This window comes from Lithobates pipiens, unplaced genomic scaffold, assembly GCF_037356315.1.
Source record: "Lithobates pipiens isolate NorthernLeopardFrog02 unplaced genomic scaffold, aLitPip1_a1.2 Scaffold_22, whole genome shotgun sequence".
Lineage (NCBI taxonomy): Eukaryota > Metazoa > Chordata > Amphibia > Anura > Ranidae > Lithobates > Lithobates pipiens.
In genome coordinates, this window is record NW_027507784.1 from 111,720,677 (window position 1) to 111,747,512 (window position 26,836).

At 39.8% G+C, this 26,836-nt stretch overlaps 1 protein-coding gene across 1 annotated transcript in view; it reads right to left on the reverse strand.

Moving 5' to 3' along the window:
- Window positions 1-26,836, reverse strand: part of TTN (titin) — a 337,354-nt gene that overhangs the window by 26,358 nt on the left and 284,160 nt on the right. Inside the window, exons 216-230 of the mRNA XM_077448105.1 lie at window positions 26,229-26,816; window positions 25,841-26,143; window positions 7,840-24,945; window positions 7,433-7,729; window positions 6,019-6,606; window positions 5,626-5,928; window positions 5,048-5,344; window positions 4,482-4,769; window positions 4,096-4,395; window positions 3,708-4,010; window positions 3,295-3,600; window positions 1,442-3,208; window positions 1,064-1,357; window positions 520-807; window positions 81-380 (exon numbers count right to left, since the gene is read on the reverse strand). Of these exons, the coding sequence (XP_077304231.1) occupies window positions 81-380; window positions 520-807; window positions 1,064-1,357; window positions 1,442-3,208; window positions 3,295-3,600; window positions 3,708-4,010; window positions 4,096-4,395; window positions 4,482-4,769; window positions 5,048-5,344; window positions 5,626-5,928; window positions 6,019-6,606; window positions 7,433-7,729; window positions 7,840-24,945; window positions 25,841-26,143; window positions 26,229-26,816 (23,328 nt within the window). The remainder of the gene's footprint in view (window positions 1-80; window positions 381-519; window positions 808-1,063; window positions 1,358-1,441; window positions 3,209-3,294; window positions 3,601-3,707; window positions 4,011-4,095; window positions 4,396-4,481; window positions 4,770-5,047; window positions 5,345-5,625; window positions 5,929-6,018; window positions 6,607-7,432; window positions 7,730-7,839; window positions 24,946-25,840; window positions 26,144-26,228; window positions 26,817-26,836) is intronic.

Sequence of the window (26,836 nt, forward strand, 5' to 3'; positions counted from 1 at the left end):
TATTGAAAAAGAAAGCAAGTGATTAATTATAATGGTCATGTATAATGATTTATCCAGAAATAAAATAATAGTCTACTTACTGTATTGTATTTGTGCAATAACTGGATCTGAGTCAAGAGGTTTGCCAACACCAAACTTATTTGCTGCAGAAATGCGGAATTGATATTCATTTCCTTTGATCAATTTTGTAACAGTGTATGAGCAGGCTTCACACTGGTCAGTAACTTGAGCCCAGGACAATCTGCTGGTTTCACGTTTTTCAATAACATAATGAGTTATTACAGCACAACCATCATTGGCAGGTGGATCCCACCATAAGGTCAACTTTTCACCACTGATGCTGCTGAATCTTATAGGTCCATCTATGGGTCCAGGTGTGTCTGTGTAAAAAGACATCCAGAAATATAATTAAAAGTTTTGAATTTCTTTGATATTAAATGTGTATTAAAGCTGGTAACAGGCATCCTTGTATATGGTAAATTACATGTTCATCTTGTAGACTATGGATTTTGATCTTACCTTGCACCCTTATTGTCATGTCAGCCTTCTTGGTTCCTGATGAATTCTTGGCCTCTACAGAGTATACACCGCGATGATCACGTGTTGCGTCTCTGACAAAGATTGTGCTGTATCCAATTGCAGTGTTTATTTCAACTCCAAGTTTCTTTTCAATCTCTTTTCCATCTTTAAACCAAGCAACTTGAGGCACTGGACGTCCTTTAATCAAAGCTTTAACTCGGATACTTTCTCCAGCTTTAACAGTAAGTCCTTCAAAATGCTCAGGACCAAACTCAATACTTGGAGCAACTGTGGAAAAAGCAAAATTATGTAACATTACAGTACTTAGAAAATTGCTTTGAAAAACAAATCAAATATCACGCTGATAAGCTGAAAAAAACAAGCACTTGACTTTTCTATAATTTACCTTGCTTTTTAAAACATATATCTAAGATTGATTCGTTTAGAAGAAGAAATATAAAATTCTATTTATTATGCTAGATATGTATTGTCCTTTTTTTCAGAGTCTTAAAAGAACTGGTGATAAAAATAGTAAAATGCTTACTGCTTTCATCTCTAGTCATAATGTATCCAGAGGACTGTGAAGGTGGGCTGACTGTACCGACAGCATTTCTGGCGATGATTCTAAATTCAAAGCGATCTCCTGGACTTAGTCCAGTCACTGTGTACTGGCATTCGGAAACATCTATAAAGTTGCATCTAAGCCAGCGTTCATTGCCCTGGCGCTTCTCAATACTGTAGGCCACAATCTTGCTGCCTCCATCACGCAGTGGTGGAGTCCATTTGAGAGTAACTGTTTCTCTAGTGACATCAATATAGTCAGGTGTTCCAGGTGGATCTAAAAACACAAAAAGGAAATTAGTTTTGCAGAGTCATATTTTCCATCTATTCAAATATTAATCAAATGGTCAGCATTACTTACCAACAGGAGACACAGCCAAAGTGAATTTGCTTGGCTCACTTACTGGGCCAAGACCCGCACTATTTTCTGCCAATACACGGAACTGGTAATCCAGACCTTCAATCAGTCCAGTAATCCTGTATTCCCTGTTAGATACAGGTGTAGTATTAACCCGTTGCCAGAGTATGCTGTTTCTTTCTTTCTTGTCAACATGGAAGCCAGCAATTTCAGAGCCGCCATCATATACTGGAGCATCCCAGGTGATAGACATTCCATCGCTTGTAACGTTGTAAACAACTGGCTTTCCTGGGGGGCCTGGTGGTCTAAATTGATGTTTGGCAATAACATCAGGAGAGTTTAGTGGTGGGCTCACACCATATCTGTTTTCAGCACGCACTCTAAACTGGTACTCTGTTCCTTTAACAAGATTTGGAATCTTGAAAGTTGTCCTGGCAACACTGGAGCAAACCATTTTCCAGTTGGTCTGAGAAGTTTCACGCTTCTCAATGCTGTATGATGTAATTTCTCCTCCTCCATCATCATCTGGGACATCCCATGATATAATTACACTGTCAGCTCTTATCTCATCAAATCTTATAGGTCCCTTTGGTTTAGAAGGAGGACCAAGTGCTATTACTGTGATTATATATGACTTACGAGCAACCCCATTATCAAGGATTAAAGTGTACTTGCCACCATTTTCTTTCTTGACATTCTTGATGCTAAGACTAAGTTTAGCTTCAGTTTTCTTAAACCTAACTTGTTCACTTTCCTTAAGAGGAATATTGTCCTTCAACCAAGATATAGTTGGTCTAGGTTTACCCTTGTATGGTAGCTCAATATGTACATTGTGTCCAATGCGTACAGTGATTTGTCCTCCAAGTATTTCAGATATGTCAGCTTCAGGTGTAATAATGTAATCTTTAACTGTTATAGGCCCAATAATAACACCATCACTGAGGCCTTTCTCATTCTTAGCTGAAACTCTGAATTCCATAACTGAAAGCTCCTTCAGTTTAGTGACCTCAAACTCACATGCTTTGCTGATTCCTGCATGTGACCATTCTTTCTCGTCCTTCAGTTTGCTTTCCACTATATATTCACTGACCAGGCTGCCACCATCATAATCTGGTTTGCTCCAAGCAAGCATAACAGATGTTTTAGTGGAATCTCTCATTGTTAGATCTCTTATTGGTCCTGGAATTTCAGATGCTTTTACTGGCTCTGTTGTTTCAGACGGTTCTCCTATACCATTCTCATTTTCTGCAAGAACTCTGAAGAAGTAGGCTGTTTTCTCTGACAAATTAGTCATCTTGAATGATGTATGAGAACATTTTGTTGTGACCGCTGCCCAGGCTCTCTTAGTGGCATCTCTCTTTTCTATTATATAATTAGTGACTTCAGCTCCACCATTTATGAGTGGTGGTTCCCATACCAGTGTAACTGTGCCGCGTGCAACGTTCTTTATTTGTAGCTTTTGACACTCTGCTGGGGTGTCAAGCACCTTTACTGTAACAAATGTAGATTTAGGTTGTCCAACACCGTTTTCTATTGTCAGAACATACTTGCCAGTGTCATGACGGTTAACTTTAGGTATATCAACTAATGATGAAGATTCTGTGTTCTGAATATTATATCTTTGGTCATTACCAATGTTTTTCTCTCCCTTTCTCCATGTCACAATTGGAGTAGGTCTTCCTTTAAAGGGAATCATTAACTGAACATCTTCACCAGCCTTTGCCACAATGGAAGTTCTCAATGCAACGTCAAGATCAATCTCAGGCTCCTCTGTAAGCACAAGCAAAGAAAACATTAGCATAATAAAACAAACACAATTGCATTACCAAAATCCACAACACTGATGCGTTGCATACCAAGTATGTCCTTTGCCTGGGTGGGTTCAATCATCTCAATAGGCTCTCCTTTGCCTGCAGCATTTACAGCAGATACTCTAAAGTAGTAGTCAACACTTGGTTTAAGAAGAGAAACAACATATTCAGTAGTTCTGACTTCTCCTTTAGCACTAACGACAGTCCATTCTTCACTCTCTCCTTCCCTAACTTCCACAACATAGCTTGAGATTGGGCTACCACCGTCATATACAGGCTTAGTCCAGCTAAGAGTGATTGATGATTTGGTACTATCGACAATCTTGAGTTTTGTTGCTTGTCCAGGTTTGTCTTAAGAAAAAAAAAACAGTTTTACTTAGTAGTTAAGTATTTAGTGATAAATACAAATACGTTCATCAAAGATACTCATGTGAATAATATTAATAATAATGCCTTACCAATAGGATCAACTGCTTTGTAGAAATCAGATGCGTCTGAGAATGGACCTTGGCCAGCTGCATTAATAGCACAGACACGGTACTGATATTCGCTGGCTTCTGTAAGTCCTGAGACTTTCTGTCTGGTGTCACGGATGGATTCCTTAATTACTTTGAACCATCTTAAGCTCTTCTTATCGCGTTTTTCAAGGTAATATCCATTTATGTCACTTCCACCATCCACAGTAGGCCTGCTCCAGGTTACAGTCATAGTACTCTTGGTAATTGTGGCAACCTCAGGAATACTTGGAGGACCAGGTGTAACTAAAAGATGAAACAGAATTATAAGTATCAACTCATATAATCATAGGAAACGCACATTACATAAGGCCTAATTTGTTTTACATACCGAATGCATTTCTTGCTATTATAGGTTCTGACTCCAGAGGATCACCAACTCCATATTTGTTCACACCTCTAACACGGAAGATGTATTCATTTCCTTTAATTAGTTTGGTGACAGTTATCAAACATACTTCATGCTTTTCTGAGACTAATGACCACACTACTCGGCTTGTTTCACGCTTTTCTACAATGTAATGAGTTACTTTAGCTCCCCCGTCATCAGCAGGTGGTTCCCATGAGAAGGATATCTTTTCAGCTGTCACTGTCTTGAACTGTATAAGTCCAGTAGGTGGGCCAGGTTTGTCTATATAGACAGAACAAAATCAGAAAGATCAAAAAAATAATTCAAGAGCACAGAAAACACTGAGATAAAAAAAAAAAAAAACTTACCAAGCATTTGCACTCGGATACTAGCTGAAGCAGAACCCATGGCATTCTTTAATTTAAGCTCATAAAGTCCAGTGTTGACACGAGAAGCATCCTTAATGAGGACCGATGAAAAGTCACTGGTGCTTTCAATAGATATTTGAGCACTGGTTTGTATTTCTTTTCCATTCTTGAACCATTCAATAGTAGGCAATGGCTTGCCAGAAATGCCAAGTTTCAGTTTTACAGCGACTCCAGCCTTAAATTTTACAACATCTGTGTACTCTGGTGGTATGTCTATTTGAGGTGCACCTATAAAACAATAATATATATATACAGTATAATACCAGTGCAGTATATTGATCTATATATATAGTGGTGATTTTGTGTGTATGTATATGTATATATATATATATATATATATATATATATATATATATATATATATATATATATATATATACTGTCCCTTACAAGCATGTCTTAGCTCAAAATTAGATGGTGGTAAAAAAAAAATCATAAATGCAGCATCTGAGAAATTCAGTTATAGCATCTATATACCAAAATTCTAGAACTTAAAATTTCCTTACCGTATGTATCAACACAAGTGATGGGTCCTGCAACATCTGATGGGTTACTTATGGAACCAACTGCATTCTTGGCAAAGACACGGAATTCATACTGATTGCCTTGAGTCAATCCAGATACACTAAACTGTGTCTCAATAACATTGGTGAAGCTGGCCTTGGTCCAACGACCGCTTGGCAGATCACGTTTTTCCACAATGTATCCAGTGATTTTGCTGCCACCATCGTATGCTGGTTTCTGCCATGCCAGGTTCACAGAAACTTTTGTAATATCAGTTACACGGACATTTCTAGGAGGCTCTGTAAAGGAAAGACAAGATTTAAAAATCATATATATTCTATAACATAAAGTAGGTAGCATGTTCTTATCATTGTTTAAATGTTATGCTGTTATCATTTTGTCAGCCATTTAAAATATATCTGGATGCCACCCGCAGTTAGAGATTCTTGTTGTTTGCTCTGTTAGAAAACATTGTATTACAGCGGGCAATCTGAAAGTTAAAGTAACATAGCACTTCAAATCAACTGACAACATTTACAGAATATTGTCATAAAAAAAAAAACATATGCTAATAACTCACCACATGCATCAATTGCTAATACAGGTTCCGATGGATGGCTGGCTTTTCCAATTCCAGCAGCATTTACGGCATATACTCTAAATTCATAGATAAGTCCAGCACTGATATTGGTGACCTTGAAATGACTTGTGCGAATTATTGTCTTATTAGCTTTCTGCCACAAGATGCTGTTCCTGTCTTTCATCTCCAAGTGATACCCAATAACGGTATTGCCTCCATTAGAGACTGGCTCATGCCAACCCACAGTAATGCTCTCTCTGGTAACATTACTGACCCATGGAGTAGATGGTGGCCCAGGTATGGCTGAAAAAGGAAACATAGTGTAAATAGTTTATAAGGTAAAACAAAAATTAGAATTTAGATACTACTATTTAGGTATTGATATAAACTTACTGTAAGGCAGCTTGACAGTTACACTCTCAGAATCAATATGGTCACTGATGCCAAAACGATTTTCAGCTTTGATACGGAATTGGTATTCTTCTCCTTTGGTCAGTTTCATGACCTTAGTGACATTTCTGGCCACTGTAGAGGAAACTTCAGACCAAGCAGCAGTGCTTGTTTCTCTCTTTAGGACAATGTAGTTAGTAACCTGGCTTCCACCATCATAGCCTGGAGGCTCCCACTGCAGTGTTACACTGTCTTCAGTGACATCACTAATGACCACAGGACCAACTGGTGGGCCTGGTCTGTCTAATACAACAATCTTGAGTGTGGCCTTAGTGGTTCCACTGGAGTTGGATGCTGTTAATTCAAATGATCCAGCATCAGCAGCAACACTTTCTTTAAGGTTAATAATGATGCTTTCAGCTGTTGTTTCAGTATTGAACCGTAAAGTGGATTTCACAAGCAGACCATCCCTGGATAGTGTCACTTTAGGAAGAGGTCTACCAGAAACTGGAATGTCAACTTTAAGATTAGAGCCTGCTCTGACATATACAGTGTTACTTGGATATCCTCTCATGTCTATTTCAGGTGATTCTGAAAAATAAAAGCATGATACATATAAATTTTAGTGACACATAAAATATTAATTATACCATGTACAGCTAAAGTATCTATATTATGTAGAGAGATTAGGCATGATAAATAGTAACAAATGCTCTGCCTTGGTTTGTGGCAAAGTTTCATCTGTTTGGGTTGTAGCAGAATATAGTTACCTTGTGGCAACTTAGTCTAAGTAAATATATCATGTAAAATACTTGTTTTAGATAAGTGTATATTAAAGCTCCTTTTCAATTGGTGGAATGTTAATTAGCTCAATAATGCTGCAGACAAAAGTCTCTTTGAAAAAATGTGTAATACAAACATTTATATTCTACAATTCACTAAGTGGTAATAGAAAAGGTGATGTTTGATATGACCACAAAGTCTGATTTTCTTTTCATTAGTACGGGTTTCTGACAAAAAAATCTGAAGAGCAGGGATAGGCATGTTTAGAAATGAAAGAACACATACAAAACAATTCAACACATTACATCACTTCTGACATTGAATTCTGTCACCAGAAAGTTTTCTGATTGTGAGTACCCTCTTCACTTTTGATTTGAGACTAGCATCAAACAAAAAACTTATGAAAATGTGTCCAATAATCTGACCATGTGTACAAGGCTTTAGGTTTATTGAGAGGGGGGATATTTTTATGCAGTTATGTATATTTTTAATATATATGCTGGGGAATCAAGAATATGACTAAACAGAAACAAATATGCAGTTATGCATATTTTTATTATATATACTGGAAAATCAAGACTAGGAATAAACAGAAACAAATAATGATACAGATGCCACTGTAATAAATACTCACCAAGCTTTTCCTTAACAGTTATTGGTAGAAGAAGCTCTTTAGGATCACTGAGACCAGCCTGATTTTCTGCGAAAACTCTGAAGAAGTAGTCAACATTTTCTTTGAGGCCACGAATATCATGGTGAGTTGTCTTGACTACGGCACATTTGACCCATTTTTGTTGTCCTTTCTCTAGAGCTTCAACCAGATAACCCAGTATTTTGCTTCCTCCGTCATGTTCTGGTTTTGACCAAGCCAGTGACACACTGTGCTTTGTAACATTGGTTACTCCAAGTTTTTCTGGTGGACTGGGTCTCTCTATTGAGCAAACACATAAAGGATGTTAGAATAGTATTTAACTAGTTTCCCTACCAAACATTGCTTTCAAATTACAGTAATCTAGTTTTAATCACAAATGTAATACTAACCTGTTATCTTTACGCCTTCCTTGGTTTCTGCAGATGCTCCAACACCGAATTCATTTTCTCCAGAGATTCTGAAATAGTAGACTCCACCTTCTTGTAGACCAATGACTTTGTATGTAAGACGATGACAGTTATTTGTCACAGAGACCCATGCCTTTTTGCTTGCTTCACGTTTTTCAATGTGGTAATTTTTAACTGGTGCACCACCATCGTTCTCAGGGACATCCCAGGACATGACAGCAGATTCCTTTGTTACTTCTTTTATAACAATATTTGAAGGAGGTCCAGGAGAATCAAGAACTTTCACAACTAGTGTAAGTGTTGCAGTGTTAAGAACATTCTGCAGTGTGAGTGTGTACTTGCCAGAATCATTCCTTGTGGCCTTTTCAATAGAAAGTGAGGTTCTTGTATCTGTGGTATCAATTGTAGCTCTTGCACGTAGATCAGAGTCTGGTTTGCTCCACATAACATTGGGAACAGGTTTACCTTTATAAGGCACTGTCATGGTAAATGATCCACCTGCTTTGACAATCAATGTTTTACGCATTTCAGTGTCAATGTCAAAGGCAGGTTCTCCTTCTCTGTCTTTCACTATCTGTGGCTCTGTGCTTTCACTTGGTTCACTTGGACCTACTTTGTTGACAGATCTAACTCTAAATGAGTATTCTGCTCCAGAAGTCAGTGCACTTACTGCATATTCAGTACCTCTCACATTTGTTATAGCTGTTGTCCATTCAGTGTCATCAGATTTTTTATATTCAACGGTGTATCCTGTAACTGGGGAGCCTCCATCAAACAATGGTTTTACCCAGCTGATTGTCACACTTGACCTTGTTGAGTCTACAATTTTAGGCTTAGATGGTGGTGATGGCAGGAAAACTGGATCTTCTGCACGAATTAAAGGTGAGCATTCACTTGGAGCACTAAGACCAGCAGCATTTTCTGCATAGACACGATATTCATATTCGCATCCTTCCCGCAAACCAGAAGATTTAACTCTTAGGTCATACACAGGTTTTTTGTTCACACGCATCCACCTTAAGCTGTTCTTCTCACGTCTCTCAATTACATACCCTGCTATTTCACTACCACCATCACTTTCAGGTCTTGCCCAACAAAGTGTCATAGCGTCTTTCGTTACACTTGTAATCTCCAGTGATTTTGGTGCATTTGGAACAGTATATGGATTTAATGCCTTGATGGCTTCACTTTCCAGGGGTTCTCCCACTCCATACTTGTTAACGGCCATCACTCTGAAGACGTATTCATTACCCTTGAGAAGTTTTGTTACCTTGCAGGAAGTGGTTCTTAGTTCAGATTCACAGACTGTCCAGGCAATGCGGCTGGTCTCACGTTTTTCAACAACATAGTAGTCGATCTCTGCACCGCCATTTTCTTGAGGAGGTCCCCAGGAAAGTGTGCACTTCTCGGCTGTTACTCCAGCAATTTGTAGTGGACCTGCAGAAGGCCCTGGTCTATCAAGTACTTTGCAGTTTACTGCTAAGGATCTTGTTCCTGCAACATTTTGTAGTGTTAAGACATACTGCCCTGAATCTCTTCTTATGCAGTCTTTAACTACAAGAACAGTACTATTGTCTGTTGAGGTAATCTCTACCCTTGCTTTTTCTTCAATTTCTTTGCCATCCTTTGTCCAGGAAACCACAGGATGAGGTCTTCCTGCAATATCAGCATTGATTTTAAGAATTTCCCCTGCCTTGACAACAACAACATCCCTGAACTTAACATCCATCATAATTCTTGGGGCATCTACATCATCTTTAACTGTAATTGGTCCTGTAGATTCAGAAGGTTCACTAAAAAGCCCTGCAGCATTCTTTGCAATAACACGGAATTCATATCTCTGGTCTTCTGTTAGTGCAGTTACATCAAAGAATGTGTCCTGGATGTTTGTAAAGTTGCATTTTAGCCAACGTCCATCGGGTAATTCCTTTCTTTCAATAAGGTATCCTGTAATCTTTGCTCCACCATCATACTCTGGCTTCTTCCATGCTAGGGAAACAGATGTTCTTGTGATATTAGTAACTTCTGGCTGACCTGGGGGATCGCATGGATCTCTTGCTGCAACTGGCTCACACGATTTGCTACACTTTCCAATTCCAGCAATGTTTTCAGCATAGACACGGTATTCATACAACAGACCTTCTTCAAGACCTGATACTTTCAGTTGTGTGTCAGATATAAGACTCTTGTTAACCTTAGCCCAGAGAATGCTGCTTCTTTCTTTTTTCTCCAAATGATATCCATACACTTGACTACCACCGTCATTTACAGGGGGTTGCCATGTAACAATCATAAAAGCCTTTGTTGAATGAGCAACACGAGGTGTTCCTGGGGGTCCTGGGGGTTTAAATGGATACTGAGCAACAACTGATGAGCTGTCAGAATAATGGCTCTTTCCATATCTGTTTTCTGCGCAAACACGGAATTGGTATTCTGAGCCAGTTGTCAAGCGTCCAACTTTAATGGATGTTCTTGCCACTGTTGCTGATACTAGTTCCCATGCTGTAGTAGTTGTGTCTCTCTTCTCAACAATGTAGTTGTTTATATGACAACCACCATCATATTCTGGGGCACTCCAAGAAAATAAGATGCTGTCTGCACTGACATTGTCAAACTGTATGGGTCCAGGTGGTCCAGGTTTATCAAGCACAATCACACCAAGAGAAGCTGTTGCAGAACCTGCACTGTTTGAAGCAGTTAATTCATATTGTCCAACATCATCTTTAGTTGCTTCTTTGATAGAGAGGAGTGTAGATGTCTTTGTAACTTGGACATTTACTCTAGTCGTTTGTTTTAAAGCTTGCCCATCTTTCTTCCATGTTATATTAGGCACTGGTCTTCCTCGGACTGGTACCTCAATCTTAAGATCATCCCCAGCTTTTACACTAAAAGTATTGAATAGCAGCTCGATTGTTGGTTGAATTTCAATATCCTTGGCTATTACTGGTACACCCAGTTGTCTTGGATCACTCCTTCCTTTCTCATTCACAGCACTCACTCTGAAAGTATACTCCTCACCACTTGACAAGCCTGTAATTGTTGTCTCTAGTGTTTTTACCTGAGTGCAAGTGCTCCATTTTTCACTTCCCTTGGTCTGCATTTCTACAACATAGGCAGTAATTTTGCTACCTCCATCACTCTCTGGTTTCTCCCATGAAAGTGTTGCACTGTTACGAGTTACATCTACAAGAGTTACCCTACCAGGGGGAAATGGAGTTTCAGATACTTTAATTGGGTCTGTCGTACTTGCAGGCAGACCAATACCATGCTCATTGGCAGCCAAAACACGGAAATAGTATATGCCTCCTTCCTGGAGTTGGTCAACCTTAAATGTATTCTTGGTGCAGTTACTTGTTACTGTTGCATAAGCTTTTCTGGTAGCTTCACGTTTATCAACGATGTAGTTTGTGATCTTAGAACCTCCATCAATGAGTGGTGGTTCCCAAGACAAAGTCACTGAATCCTTTTTGATTTCTTTGACAGTCAGATTTATGGGGGCACTTGGTGAGTCAAGTACTCTAACATTAACAAATGCAGATTTTGAACCACTGTTGTTTTCTAGTGTTAAGTTGTATCTTCCACTATCAAATCTGTTGACATTGTCAATAACCAACATTGTGTATGAGCTGGTAACTTCAATCTGTGCTCGCTCTGTAAGTTTGTCATCTGCCTTTTCCCATTTTACTTCAGGTTCAGGTCTCCCTTTGATTGTGACAAATAATCTTAAGCTTCCACCAGCCCGGACAGTAACAGTCTTTCTCAAGTCAGCATCAAGTTCAATTTCAGGAGGCTCTAATTTGTCAGCAGCTATAACTGTTTCTGGAACAGAAGCTGGTTCTCCAACTCCCTCTGAATTGATGGCACAAATACGGAAGGAGTATTCTGTATTTTCCTTTAGTTTTGTTACTGTAAACTGTTTGCCTTGCAGTCCTGTTGGAGCAGTGGCAGTAGTCCATTCATCTGCTGCTGCTTCTTTGAATTCTACAACATAACCTGAAACTGGTGCACCACCATCATAAACAGGCTTGCTCCAAGCAAGAGATACAGATGATCTAGAAGTGTCAGTTACTTTTGGATTTCCTGGAGGTCCTGGAGGATAAATGGCATCACATGCTCGATAGAAAATAGATGGTTCACTTGGTTCTCCAACGCCAGCAGCATTTTCAGCTGAGACTTTAAATTCATAGAAATGTCCATCTGTTAAGCCTGTTACTCTAAGTCTTAAGTCAGTTAATCGTTTCTTGTTGCACTTTGTCCATCTAACACCATCTTTGTCACGCTTTTCAAGAATATACCCTTCTATCTCTGCCCCACCATTGTCTTGTGGACGACCCCATGTTACTACCATAGAATCTTTAGTGATTGCAGAAACTTCTGGTGTTGTAGGTGCACTTGGAGGCTTATATGGATTACGAGCCAGAACTGGTTCAGATTCAAGGGGCTCTCCAATTCCATACTTGTTCACTGCGACAACACGGAAAATATATTCATTGCCTGCTAGAAGTTTTGTAACTTTGTGGCTCAAAGCCTGGACTTCTGAAGCAACCTGGGTCCAAGAAAGTCTACTTGTCTCTCTCTTTTCAATGTTGTAATGTGAAATATTTGCACCACCATCCTGTGAAGGTGGGCTCCATGCCAAATAACATTTTTCTGATGTTACACCTGTGACCTTTAGTGGACCTTCTGGAGGACCAGGGCGATCAAGAACTTTAACAGTAATAGGAATAGACTTTGTTCCACCTACATTACTGAGGGTAAGAACATATTGTCCACCATCCACACGAATACAATCTTTAACACTTAATGTTGTCCTTTGAAGTGAAGATTTTATTTCTAAACGTGCAGTTGTTACCTCAAGCACTTTCCCATCTTTGGACCAGGTGACATCTGGAATTGGTTTGCCATGTATATCAGCTTCAAGAATGAAAGTGTCTCCAGCATTAACAACAATCACATCCTTGTATTTTGGATCAAGAGATGCTCTTGGTGCATCTATTTCATCTCGGGCAGTAATAGGTCCAGTACTTTCTGAAGGCTCACTAAAGTTACCAGCAGCATTTCTTGCTATAACTCTAAATTCATATCTATCATCCTCTGTAAGTGCAGTAGCAGTGAACTCTGTTTCCAGTACATTTGTGAAACTAGCTTTCATCCAGCGGCCATCAGGTAATTCTTTCTTTTCTACTATGTAACCTGTTATTTTGCTGCCACCATCATATTCTGGCTTTGTCCAGTGAAGTGTGACATAACTTCTTGTAATCACAATAGCTTCTGGACGGCCTGGTGGATCACATGGATCACGAGCAACATAACATTCAGACACTTTGCTAGGTTTGCCAATGCCAACAATGTTCTCAGCAAATACTCTGAATTCATACTCTAGGCCTTCTTCAAGTCCATTTGTTTTCAATTTTGTGTCTTGAAGTAGAGCCTTATTCAATTTTGCCCAGAGAATACTATTTTTCTCCTTGCGTTCCACATGGTATCCAAGAACTTTGCTTCCTCCATCATTTACAGGTTCATTCCACTGCACAATCATATGATCCTTAGAAGCTGATGTGACAAATGGAGTTCCTGGTGGTCCTGGTTCTTTGTAAGGATATTGTACAACAACTGCAGTAGAATCTAAAGGTGAACTCTTTCCATATCTATTTTCAGCATAGATCCTGAATTGATACTCAGAACCTGTTGTGAGTTTTGTCACCTTAATAGTTGTTCTTGCAACTGTAGCTGACACAGTTTGCCATGTAGTGGTGGTTGTATCACGTTTCTCTACAATGTAGTTGCTTATCTGACAACCACCTGTATATTCTGGAGTATCCCATGAAAATATCACATAGTTACAGCTGATCTCATCAAATCTAACAGGTCCTTTGGGTGGGCCAGGTTTGTCAAGAACAATAATGCTAACATTTTCAGTTGCTGTGCCAGCACTATTTGTTGCTGTCACTGTATATTTGCCAAAGTCATCTTTGTTGCTTTCTTTGATGTGCAATGCTGTTGATACAGCAGTGTATTCAACATTAACTCTAGTTGTCTGTTTTAGTGCTTGCCCATCTTTAGCCCAAGTAATAGTGGGTTTTGGTCTACCTATTACTGGGATGTCAATCTTTAGATCTTCTCCAGCTTGTACGTTATAAGAATTGAACATTAATTTAATGCTTGGTTCAATGGTTAAGTCTTTAGCTATTACTGGAAGGCCAAGAACCCTTGGATCACTCTTTCCTTTTTCATTGTAAGCAAGAACTCTGAAACTATATTCCTGACCAGGACTTAATCCAGAAACAACAGCACTACATGTCTTTGTTTCTGCTGCAATGCTCCATTTCTCTACCCCCTTTGGTTGAGATTCCACTAGATATCCTATAATTCTGCTACCACCATCATGCTCAGGCTTCTCCCAGATAAGTGACACACTTCTTTGGGTAACGTCAGTAAGGGTAATTTTGCCAGGTGGCAAAGGTGCTTCAGAGGCCTTTACTGCATCAACTGTTTCAACAGGTAGGCCAATACCATATTCATTTTCAGCCATAACTCTAAAGTAATAAACTGCTCCTTCTGTAAGGTTTTCAACTTTGTATGTTGTTTTATTGCATTTGGCTGTAACATTTGCATAAGCTTTTCTGGTTGATTCTCGCTTGTCAATAACATAGTTCTTTATTTTGGCACCACCATCAATGAGTGGAGGCTCCCATGTTAGTATGACTGAATCTTTCTTTACGTCTTTCACAAGCAGGTTTATTGGTGCACCTGGCGTATCAAGGACCTTAACTGTCACAAAAGCAGATTTGGAGCCACTGCTGTTCTCCAGTTTTAGAATATATTTTCCGGCATCATTCCTATCACAGCTGTCAATTGAAAGCTGAGTATAGTTGAAACCTCTTTCAATTTGTGCCTTCTCACTTAGTTCACCGTCTTCTTTTGACCAGCTTATTTCTGGAGCAGGTCTTCCACTAAATGGAATTTGAATTCTTACATTTCCACCAGCTCTTACAAGTATTCCCTTCCTGAGTTCAGAATCAAGGTCTATTTCAGGAGCTTCAAGCTTGTCTTCTGGTTTTACAGTTCCCTGTACTGATGCAGCCTCACCTACACCGGCCTTATTTATAGCACAAATGCGAATCTGGTATGGCTGATGTTCGATAAGCTTTGTGATCTCATACTTTGTAACTTGTAAACCTGTTTGTGGGGTGACCATAGACCATTCTTCTTCATCTCCTTTGCATGTTTCCACAATAAAGCCTTGGATTTCACTTCCTCCATCATAAATGGGTTTACCCCAAACAATAGTAATAGAATTCTTCGATGTATCCACTACATGTGGATTGGAAGGTGGTCCGGGTTTAAATATAGGGTCACATGCTTTAAAGTATGCTGTAGGCTGGCTTGGCTCACCAACTCCAGCAGCATTTTCAGCAGATACTCTGAATTCATATTCATGATCTTCTGTTAGTCCTGTGACTCTGAATCTTAGGTCTGTATTCCTGCGTTTGTTGCACTTTGTCCATCTAATGCCTGCTCTGTCACGCTTTTCTACAATGTAGCCTATGATTTCGCTACCACCATCATTATCAGGTCGGCTCCAACAAACGGTCATAGAGTCCTTTACAATATTGGTTACTTCAAGTGACTTAGGTGAACCAGGAGGCACAAATGGATTCTTCATTAAAACTGGTATAGACTCTAGAGGCTCGCCAACACCATATTTATTTACAGCCATTATACGGAAGATGTATTCATTCCCTTCTAGGAGTTTTGTTACTTTAAGAGATGTTGTTACTACATCAGATGCAACAACAGTCCAAGCAAGGCGGCTTGTTTCCCGCTTTTCAATTACATAGTGGGAAATATCACTACCACCATCATGTTGAGGAGGACCCCATGCCAGAGAGCATTTGTCAGATGTGACCCCAGTAACATGAACTGGCCCTTCTGGAGGTCCAGGGCGATCAAGTACTTTTACTTGAATAGGAATTGATTTTGTTCCTGCAACATTTGATGCTTGTAAAATGTATTGTCCACCATCAACTCTAATAGCATCTTTCACAACAATAAGTGCCTTGAAATCAGTGTTCTTAACTTCGCACCTAGCTGAATCTTCAACTTCTTTGTCTCCTTTGAACCACTGAATTGTTGGAATAGGTTTACCATGGACATCAGCATCTAATTTAAATGTGTCACCAGCATTAACAACAATTGTGTCTTTGTATTTTGGATCCATTGAAATTCTTGGGGGTTCTACTTCATCCTTGGCAGTTATTGGCCCTGTGCTATCAGAAGGCTTGCTAAATGATCCGGCAGCATTTCTTGCAATGACTCTGAAATCATATCTCTCATCTTCCGTAAGTCCAGTTACTGTAAATTGTGTATCAATAACATTTGTAAAGCTAGCTTTCATCCAGCGTCCTTCAGGAAGATCACGCTTTTCAACAATGTAGCCTGTTATCATACTGCCACCATCATACTCTGGTTTCTTCCAGCTTAATGTAATTGCATTTCTTGTTACAATTATGGCCTCTGGGCAACCTGGTGGATCACATGGATCTCGGGCACAGTAGCACTCTGAAACTTTGCTTGATTTACCAATGCCAACAATGTTTTCAGCATATACCCTAAATTCATACTCAATGCCTTCCTCGAGATTGGAAGTCTTGAAATATGTGTCAGGGATAATAGTTTTATTCACCTTTGTCCACATAATACTGTTCCTCTCCTTACGCTCAAGATGATAGCCAACGACTCTGCTTCCACCATCATTAATAGGTTCATGCCATTGTACAGCTATGCTGTCTTTTGTTATTGCTGCAGCTGATGGTGTACCTGGAGGCCCAGGCTCCTTATATGGATATTGAGCTACAACAGCTTCAGATTCCAGTCCAAAGCTTCTTCCATAGCGGTTTTCAGCAAAGATCTTGAATTGGTATTCTGTGCCTGTTTTAAGTTTTGATACTTTAAGTGTTGTTCTAGCAATAGTGGCTGAAACAGTCTCCCAAACTGTAGTAGTTGTATCTCTCTTTTCAACAATGTAATTTGTAATTTGGCATCCGCCAGTGTATACTGGAGGATTCCATGATAAGGTAATACTATCAGCACTTACTTCATCGAATTTCACTGGACCACTTGGTGGATCAGGCTTGTCCAGTGTTATAATTTCAATGGATGCTACCTTCTGTCCAACAACATTGGATACTGTAATGGCATACATGCCAGCATCACCTTTGTTTGTTTCTTTAATATTCAATACAGTCAGGTGTGCTGTATCAGTAACATTAACTCTAGTTGTCTGTTTGAGAGCCTGACCATCTTTTGTCCAACCAATTGTTGGTTTAGGTCTTCCAGAAAAAGGTACTTCGACCTTCAAGTCTTGTCCTACTTGAACACTGTAATTACTAAATGCTGGTCGTACATCTGGCTCTATCACTAGATCTTTGGCAACCACTGGAACTGCAAGAGATCTAGGGTCACTCTTTCCTTTCTCATTCACTGCAACAACTCTAAACAGATATTCACTTCCTTGCGTTAAGTTTGTTACCACTGCCTCAAGTGATTTGACACGAGCACAGTCTGACCATTTCTCACTTCCTTTAGCTTGCATTTCTACAATGTACTGAATGATTTTGCTTCCACCATCATGTTCAGGTTTTTCCCATGACAGTGACACACTGTTCCTGGTCACATCAAGCACAGTTATTTTTCCTGGAGGCTGTGGAACCTCTGAAACTTTCACAGGTTCAGAAATTTCTGCTGGAACACCAATTCCATATTCATTCTCGGCTGTTACTCTGAAGTAATAGCTGCAACCTTCTTGAAGTTGGTCTATTTTCCATGATGTCTTGTGGCAGTTTGTAGCAACAGCAGCATATGCCTTTCTTGTTGTTTCTCTTTTTTCAATTATGTAATTCTTTATTTTAGCACCACCATCCAATGCTGGTGGTTCCCATGTGAGTGATACAGAGTCTTTGGTGATTTCTTTTATCTTAAGGTTCACTGGGGCACTAGGTGTGTCCATAACTCTCACACTGATAAAGGCAGATTTGGTGCCGCTGCTGTTTTCTAGTGTTAGGGTGTACTTTCCGGAATCATATCTGTTAACATTATCAAGGACAAATGTGGTGAAACTGCTGGTGACATCTATCTGGGCTGTTTCTCTGATTTCTCCATCAACTTTGGCCCACTTAACCTCTGGTGCTGGACGGCCTCTGATGGGAATAAATAGTCTCAGTGAACCACCTGCTCTGACATTAACAACCTTTCTAAGTTCTAGATCCAGATCAAGGTCTGGAGTCTCTAATTTCTCTTGAACAATAATTGAAGCAGGAACATCGGCATGTTCTCCAACACCAGCCTTATTTACTGCACATATACGGAACTTATATTCATGTTTTTCCAAAAGCTTGTCAACTTCAAGACGTGTCTCCTTAATGCCAGTTGCAGGAGTGCACATAGACCATTCATCTGTGCTGACATCACATTTCTCCACAATGTAGCTCTGGATTTCACATCCACCATCATATATTGGCTTGCCCCATGAAAGGAAAACAGATGATCTTGTAACATCAACTGCTTTGGGGTTGTTTGGAGGTCCAGGTTTGTAAATAGGATCAGAAGCCTTGTAGTAAATGGAAGGTTGACTTGGCTCACTGAGACCAGCAGCATTTTCAGCAGAAACTCTAAATTCATAAAGATGTGATTCAACTAGACCAGTTACTCTAAAACGTAATTCACTGACAAGTCGCTTGTTGCACCTCACCCAACGTATACCTTCTTTATCTCGTTTTTCAACAACATATCCAACAATTTCACTTCCACCATCAAATGCTGGCCTTTCCCAAACAACTATCATAGAGTCTTTGGTAATTGCTGTAACTTCTGGAGCTTTTGGAGCTTGTGGAACCACAAATGGATTCTTTGCTAGAACTGGTTCAGATTCAAGTGGTTCACCAACACCATATTTGTTTACAGCTAAGACACGGAAAATGTATTCATTTCCTTCTAAAAGTTTTGTTACTTTGCAGCTAAGTGTTTGAACATTTGAATCAACAACTGTCCATACTAAGCGACTAGTTTCTCTTCTTTCTACAATATAGTGGTCAATATCACTGCCACCATCTTGCTGTGGAGGTTTCCATGCTAATGAGCATTTCTCAGCTGTAACACCAGAGATAGTGATTGGTCCTTCAGGAGGTCCTGGTCTGTCAAGAACTTTAACATTAACAGGTACAGACTTTTCACCAGCAACATTTTTTAATAGAAGAATGTACTGACCACTGTCCACTCTAATTGCATCTTTTACACTTAAAGATGTGAAGAAGTCAGTGCCCTTAATTTCAAGACGAGCTGTGTTTACAAGTTCTTCGCCTGCTTTGAACCACTGAACAGATGGTATTGGCTTGCCATGGACATCTGCTTCAATTTTAAATATTTCACCAGCATTTATTGTTATAAGTTCCTTGTACTTTGGATCCATGCTCACACGGGGTGGCTCTACCTCATCTCTTGCTGTAATTGGCCCAGTGCTTTCAGAAGGTTCACTAAAAATTCCAGCAGCATTTCTAGCAATTACACGGAATTCATATCTTTGATCTTCAACTAGTCCAGTAACTGCAAACTGAGTTTCAATAACATTTGTGAAGCTGGCCTTCATCCACCGCCCTTCAGGTAATTCTTTTTTCTCAACAATGTAACCTGTGATCTTGCTACCACCATCATATTCTGGCTTTGTCCACTGAATTGTGACTGAATTTCTTGTGACTACTATAGCTTCTGGGCGTCCAGGAGGATCACATGGGTCTCGGGCCACATAGCATTCTGATACTTTGCTTGGCTTGCCAATTCCAACAATGTTCTCAGCATAAACTCTAAATTCATATTCAATACCTTCCTCAACATTTGTTGTCTTAATTTTGGTGTCTGAGAGGAGTGTTTTGTTCATTTTTACCCACAGAATACTGTTTCTTTCTTTGCTTTCCACATGGTATCCAAGGATCTTGCTACCACCATCATTTACTGGTTCATTCCATTGTACCACCATGCTGTCCTTAGTAACTGCAGTTACAAATGGTGTACCAGGTGGTCCAGGCAATTTGTATGGATATTGAGCTACTACTGCTTCAGATACCAAGTATCCACTCTTTCCATATCTGTTCTCAGCAGCTACTCTGAACTGATATTCACTTCCTGTTTTGAGTCTTGCTGCTTTTATAGTAGTTCTTGCCACAGTAGCAGACACAATTTGCCAAACTGTTGTTGATGTGTCACGTTTTTCTACAATGTAATTATTGATTGAACTTCCACCATCATATTTGGGAGGCTCCCAAGATATGCTGATGCTGTCAGCTGTTACTTCATCGATTTTAACTGGACCTGTTGGGGGTTCTGGCTTGTCAAGTACAATTATGCTGAGCTGTTCTGTGGCCTCTCCTGCAGTATTAGCAAGCTTCACTGTATACTGGCCAACATCTTCTTTAGATGCCTCTTTAATTGTAAGCAAGGATATGCTTTCTGTATTTTCTGCATTAACCCGAGTTGTCTGTTTTAGTGGTAGACTATCTTTGTGCCATGTAACTGTTGGTTTAGGACGCGCAACAAATGGAACTTCAACTTTAAGGTCTTCTCCTGCTAAAACACTGAATGTATTAAACAGAAGCTTAATTGCTGGTGCAATCACAAGGTCTTTAGCAACTACTGGTACTCCAAGCTGTCGCGGATCACTAATTCCTTTTTCATTTTGAGCTGATACACGGAACATGTATTCTTCCCCTTGTGTCAATCCAGTTACCTTGGCTTCTGTTGTTTTCACAGTTGCACATGTTGCCCACTTCTCACTGCCCTTGCTTTGCATCTCAACAATGTAGCCCACAATTCTGCTTCCACCGTCATGTTCTGGTTTTTCCCAAGACAGAGAAACACTATTTCTTGTTACATCATCCAAAGTAATCTTTCCTGGTGGAAGTGGTCTTTCGGATACTTTTACTGATTCTGAGGTTTCAACAGGCAACCCGATTCCATATTCATTTTCTGCAAGGACTCTAAAGTAGTAGTTACAACCTTCTTGTAAATTATCAATTTTCCAGCTGGTCTTATGACAGTTAGCTGCCACTGTTGAATATGCCTTTCTTGTTGACTCACGTTTCTCTACAATGTAGTTCTTAATCTTAGACCCTCCATCAACAAGTGGAGTCTCCCATGTCAATGTAACAGATGACTTAGTGATTTCCTTTATTTTCAAATCTTGTGGTGCTCCTGGTGTATCAAGCACTCTGACATTCACAAAAGCTGACTTGCTTCCAGAGCTGTTTTCTACTGTTAGCATATACTTTCCGCTGTCAAACCTGTTTACATTTTCCACAACTAATAGAGTATAGGAGCTGGTTGATTCAATGGTTGCTCTTTCTATTGGCTCACCATTTTCTCTTGACCACCTAACTTCTGGAGCAGGTCTTCCTTTAATTGGTACAAACAATCGTAAAGTGCAACAAGCTCTAATGCTAATGACTTTGCGTAGTTCAGCATCCAATTCAATCTCAGGTGGAAGAATTCTTTCTTCAGCCTTTGGTGATCCTGGAACAAGGGCAGGCTCACCAGCTCCTTCTGAGTTTACAGCATATATTTGGATTTTATATTCTTGGTTCTCCTTAAGTTTTGTGATAGTAAAGGAAGTAGCTTTAAGTCCAGCTGGTGGTGTAACAATTTTCCATTCATCTTCTTCAGGTAAAGATATTTCCACATTGTAGCCAGTTATTTCTGAACCCCCATCATAGACTGGTTTGTTCCAAGCAATTGTAATGGATGATTTGCTTGTATCTAGAATTCTTGGGTTTCCAGGAGGTCCAGGCTTGAACACAGTGTCACACGCCTTGTAGAATGGACTGCATGGGCTTGGTTTACTCATTCCAGCTGCATTTTCAGCCATTGCTCTAAATTCATACTCATGGCCTTCTGTGAGCCCTGACACTTTGTATCTTAAATCAGTGAGGATTCTCTTATTGCACTTCACCCAACGGAGTCCTGCCTTGTCACGGCGTTCAACCACATAGTTTGTAATTGGACTACCTCCATCAGAGTCTGGATGTCCCCAGCAAACAATCATAGAGTCTTTTGTGATTGTTGTTACTTCTGGTGTTTTGGGTGGATCAGGTGGTATGTATGGATTAACTGCAAGAGTGGGTTCTGACTCCAAAACTTCTCCAACTCCATACTTGTTGACAGCCATAACACGGAAAATATATTCATTTCCTTTCAGCAGTTTTGTAACCTTGAATTTCGTTAATTGGATATCTGTTGCCACATTTGTCCAAGCCAATCTGCTGGTTTCACGTTTTTCTACAATGTAGTGATCTATCTTGGCACCTCCATCATCCAATGGGGGTAACCATGACAGCACACATTTTTCAGAAGTAACTTCAGATACAGCCAATGGACCTTCACAAGGACCTGGTCTATCAAGAACTTTAACATTAAATACATGTTTAGCAAGTCCTCCAGGGTTAGAAGCGGTAAGCATGTATGCACCTCCATCTTTTCTTGCAGAGTCCTTGTTTATCAAAGCAGTGGAGAAATCTGCTATTTTTATTTCTAATTTAGATGTGTCCTCAAGGTCCTTTCCTTCTTTTGTCCATGCTAGTGTTGGAATGGGACGTCCAGAAACATCAGCATCAAGTCTGAAGATCTCGCCAGCCTTAAGAATGATGACATCTTTGAACTTGGCATCAACCATTATTCTTGGCTCTTCTATATCATCTCTGCATGTTATTGCATCAGATGGTTCAGATGGTTGACTGACTGCACCAGCTGCATTTCTTGCATTTATTCTAAACTCATACTCTGCATTTTCAGTTAACCCACTAACAGTAAACTCAGTTTCTAGAATGTTACTAAAGTTAGCCTTTAGCCACCGGCCATTAGGAAGATCTCTTTTCTCAACTGTATATCCAGTGATCTTAAAGCCTCCATTATATTCTGGTTTTGTCCACTGTAGAGTCACTGAATGTCTAGTGATATTCAGGGCAACTGGTTTACCTGGTGGATCAATTGGATCCAAGGCAAATGTTGGCTCAGAGGGCTTGCTTGGTTTACTCTTGCCAGCCATGTTTTCAGCTACTATACGGAATTCATAGGCAATACCATCTGTTAGACCTGAAGATTTATATATATTTCCTACAAATAGAGTTTTGCTGATTGTCTGCCACAGAATGCTGTTTCTCTCCTTCCTTTCAATATGGTAGCCTAAGATTGCACTTCCACCATCAGTAACAGGTTCATGCCAGCTGATAGTCATTGAATCTTTTGTAACAGCAATAACTTGAGGTGTGCCTGGGGGTCCAGGGACCTTAAATGGATAAGCAGCAACAACAGACTCTGAGTTGAGAGCTGGGCCAGTTCCATATCTGTTTTGAGCCTTAACACGGAATTGATATTCCAATCCTGTTGTTAATTTTGTTGCTTTAAATGTTGTGCGTATTACAGTAGAGGCCAGTTCAGTCCAAGATGTGCTGTTGGTTTCTCGTATTTCCACAATGTAGTTGCTTATTGGAACACCACCATCATTCTCAGGGGGATCCCAGGACAAAGTAATAAAGTCAGATGAAATTTCATCAAATTTGATTGGTCCTGTTGGAATTCCAGGAATATCATGTACCTGGACAGAAATTAGATCACTTACTTCTCCAACAATGTTTTTAGCGGCCAAAGTGTATTTTCCAGCATCGGTTCGTATGCATTCATTGATATTTAAGATAGTGGCAGTTGCTGTTCTTTCCACATTAACTCTCTGAGTTTCTCTAAGAAGTTGATCACCCTTTTTCCATGTTACAGTCGGTTTCGGTCTGCCAAGAACTGGGATTTCAACTTTGATGTTATCACCAGCTTTGGCAAGGACAGTCTTTTGATAAATGCCACGTAAGTCAAATTCTGGAAGCATCTGCTGTTCTCTGACAACTACTGGTCTGCTTTCCCGTGGATCACTTCTTCCTGCACTGTTGACAGCCATCACTTGGAACACATATTCTTCATTCTCATTTAGATTTTTCACTACATAGTCCAGTGATTTTACTGTTGCAATATGTGTCCATTGATCAGAACCTTTCCTCTGTGCTTCAATTACATAACCTGTAATCTTGCTGCCACCGTCATGTTCTGATTTTGGCCATGCAAGGCTTACACTGTTCTTGGTAATGTCCATGATGTTTAGGCTTTCAGGAGGAGAAGGTGCTTCAGATGCTCTTATTGGTTCAGCGGTTTCAGCAGGTTCACCAATGCCAAACTCATTCTCTGCTTGTACTCGGAAGTAGTATTCACATCCTTCTGCCAAATTTGGAACTCTTAGAGAGCACTTCTGGCAATTGGTTGTTATTGTTGAATAAGCTTTTCTTGTAGATTCCCGTTTTTCAACTATATAATTTGTAATACGTGATCCACCATCTATGAGTGGCATATCCCACTGCAAAGTGATGCTGTCTTTTGTAATATCTCTTGCTTTAAGGTTTGATGGAGGTCCTGGTGAATCCAAAACTTTGACATTGACAAAGCCAGATTTCTTTCCAGCTGCATTTTCAAGAGTCATGGTGTATTTTCCAGCATCATATCTGTTGCACTCTGTAATGATTAACAGAGAAAATGACTCTGTGTTCTCAATGTTGGCTCTTATCTTCAGTGGGACATCACCTTTCATCCATGTGACTTCAGGTGTGGGTCTTCCCTTAATTGGTACAAAAATACGAATGCTTAGTCCAGCTCTAACAACAAGAGTTCTTCTTAGCTCAGCATCAAGCTCAAAATCTGGAGTTTCTTCGCGATCCTTAATTTCAACATCATCAATTTGTGCTGGTTCACCAGTTCCTACAGCATTAATTGCACGGATTCGGAATTTATATTTTGCCCCAGGCTGGAGGTTTGCCACTACAAATTCAGTGATTCTAAGTGCTGTCCCTGTTGTATCTTTCACCCATTCTTCTTCACCATCCTTTTGGTGTTCTACAACGTAGCCAATTATGTCAAGACCACCATCATAATGAGGTTTGCCCCAGTGCAGTGTGGCAGTAGATTTTGTTGTGTCGGTGACTTTTGGATTAGATGGTGGACCTGGTGGATCTATAATAAGAAACAGAAACCACAACATTAATCTGAAAACATAAACCTCAATATTTTAATCGTTAAAATATTCACTTTCTTCATAAATTTTATGTGCACTCCAAAAAGCATAACTACTTGTATTCTTGTATATAGCAGCTATATGTTTGTTATTAAAACTTTGACAGTTGTTTTATTTTGGCAGACAAGATGTTTTTATCCTGGAGAGGGCTTTTTAAGAATAAGTTCATCTTTTGGAACATATTACATATTCCACCTGAATTAAGGGCGGGACATGTACCATGTTCCAGCAGCTGCAGCCTCTTCTCCTCACCTTCTTAGGGCGCCTACAGTGCTCTGTGAATGGGAAACTACAAGTACCAACAGCATTTTGCAGCTGTTGGCTTGTTGTTTCAATGAACTACCATGGCACCGTTGAGCGCTTTGGTAGTTCATTGTCTCTTCCTGTCAGTGTGTATCTGCCTGCCCATACGTGGTACGAGCAGACAAATACACAGACAAGTCTACAGGAGTCCTGTATGTCACCTGTGATCTGCCTTCTCTCATTCATTTTCCAGACATGGGCTGCATATAGTAACAAAAGCTAATTGTATTGTTGAAATGCAGTAGGGAAAATTAGGTTTTCAAACTGTCTTTGCAAATTTAAAGAATAAATGGACATGAATACAAATCCCTTGGTGGGTAAAACAGCTCTCCCATGTGAGATAGCTGTGTATTTACTGTAGCTGTTTGCCTGCAGTTTAGCTTTAACTTTAAAATAATGTGCAGCTTAATTTTTTAGCTGTTGATACATGTACTTTTGTTATTGCCTTGCAAATAATGTATTGCTACAATTTATTTTTGACACGTGCTAAATAATGTGAAAAATACTTTTAAAAATCTTGAAATTACTCACATGCAATATCTTTGGTTAAGACTGGTAGAGAAGAATCACTTGGTGGTCCTACTCCAGCTTTATTTTCTGCGCTTACTCGGAATTCATACTCATTGCCTTCTGTGAGTCCAGTCACTTTAAGTCTAAGGTCAGAAACCGGTTTCTTTGATGCTCTCACCCATCTCAATCCCTTCTTCTCTTTTCTCTCAACTATGTAACCTGTGATTTCGCTACCACCATCATCAACTGGACGTTTCCAAGCTATGGTTATTGTATCCTTAGTTACATTTGTTGCTTCTGGTTTGCCAGGAGGACCAGGAGGACCTAAGTGAGGAAATAAATGCATAAATAAGCAAGGCTATTCTGTTAAGGATACATTTTATGTTAATTGTTCCATTTTATTACTTACCAAATCTGTCCACCATCTTCACAGGCTCAGATTGTACAGGTTCACCCACACCATATTGATTAACAGCAGACACACGGAAGACGTATTCATTGCCTTGGATTAGTTTGCTGACAACATGTCTACATGACTGAATATTTTCAGCCACCAAAGTCCAAAGCAAGCGACTGGTTTCTCTCTTTTCAAGAGTGTAAGAGGTTATTGGTGAACCTCCATCTTCAGCAGGAGGAGTCCAGTTGAGTGTAGCTTTTTCTGCAGATACATTGCTGGTTTCAATTGGTCCTGGAGGGCCAGGGACATCTAAAACTTTGACATGCACATGCTCTTCTTTTGTACCAAAAGGATTGCTGGCTGTTATTGTATACTCCCCAGAATCTTTACGGGATGCATATTTAACAGATAGGGTGGATGATGTTGGACCTGTTTGTATCTGCACAATATCAGATGGCTTAAAGTCCTTTCCTGCTTTGGACCACACAGAGGTTGGAGGTGGTTTGCCAAGAATTCTTGTTGCTGTCATGACAATTGTATCTCCTGCTTTAACTGTTAAACCTTCTTTAACAGCTGGATCAATAACAATTGTGGGTGCCTCTGTGAAGAGAATTTAAAAT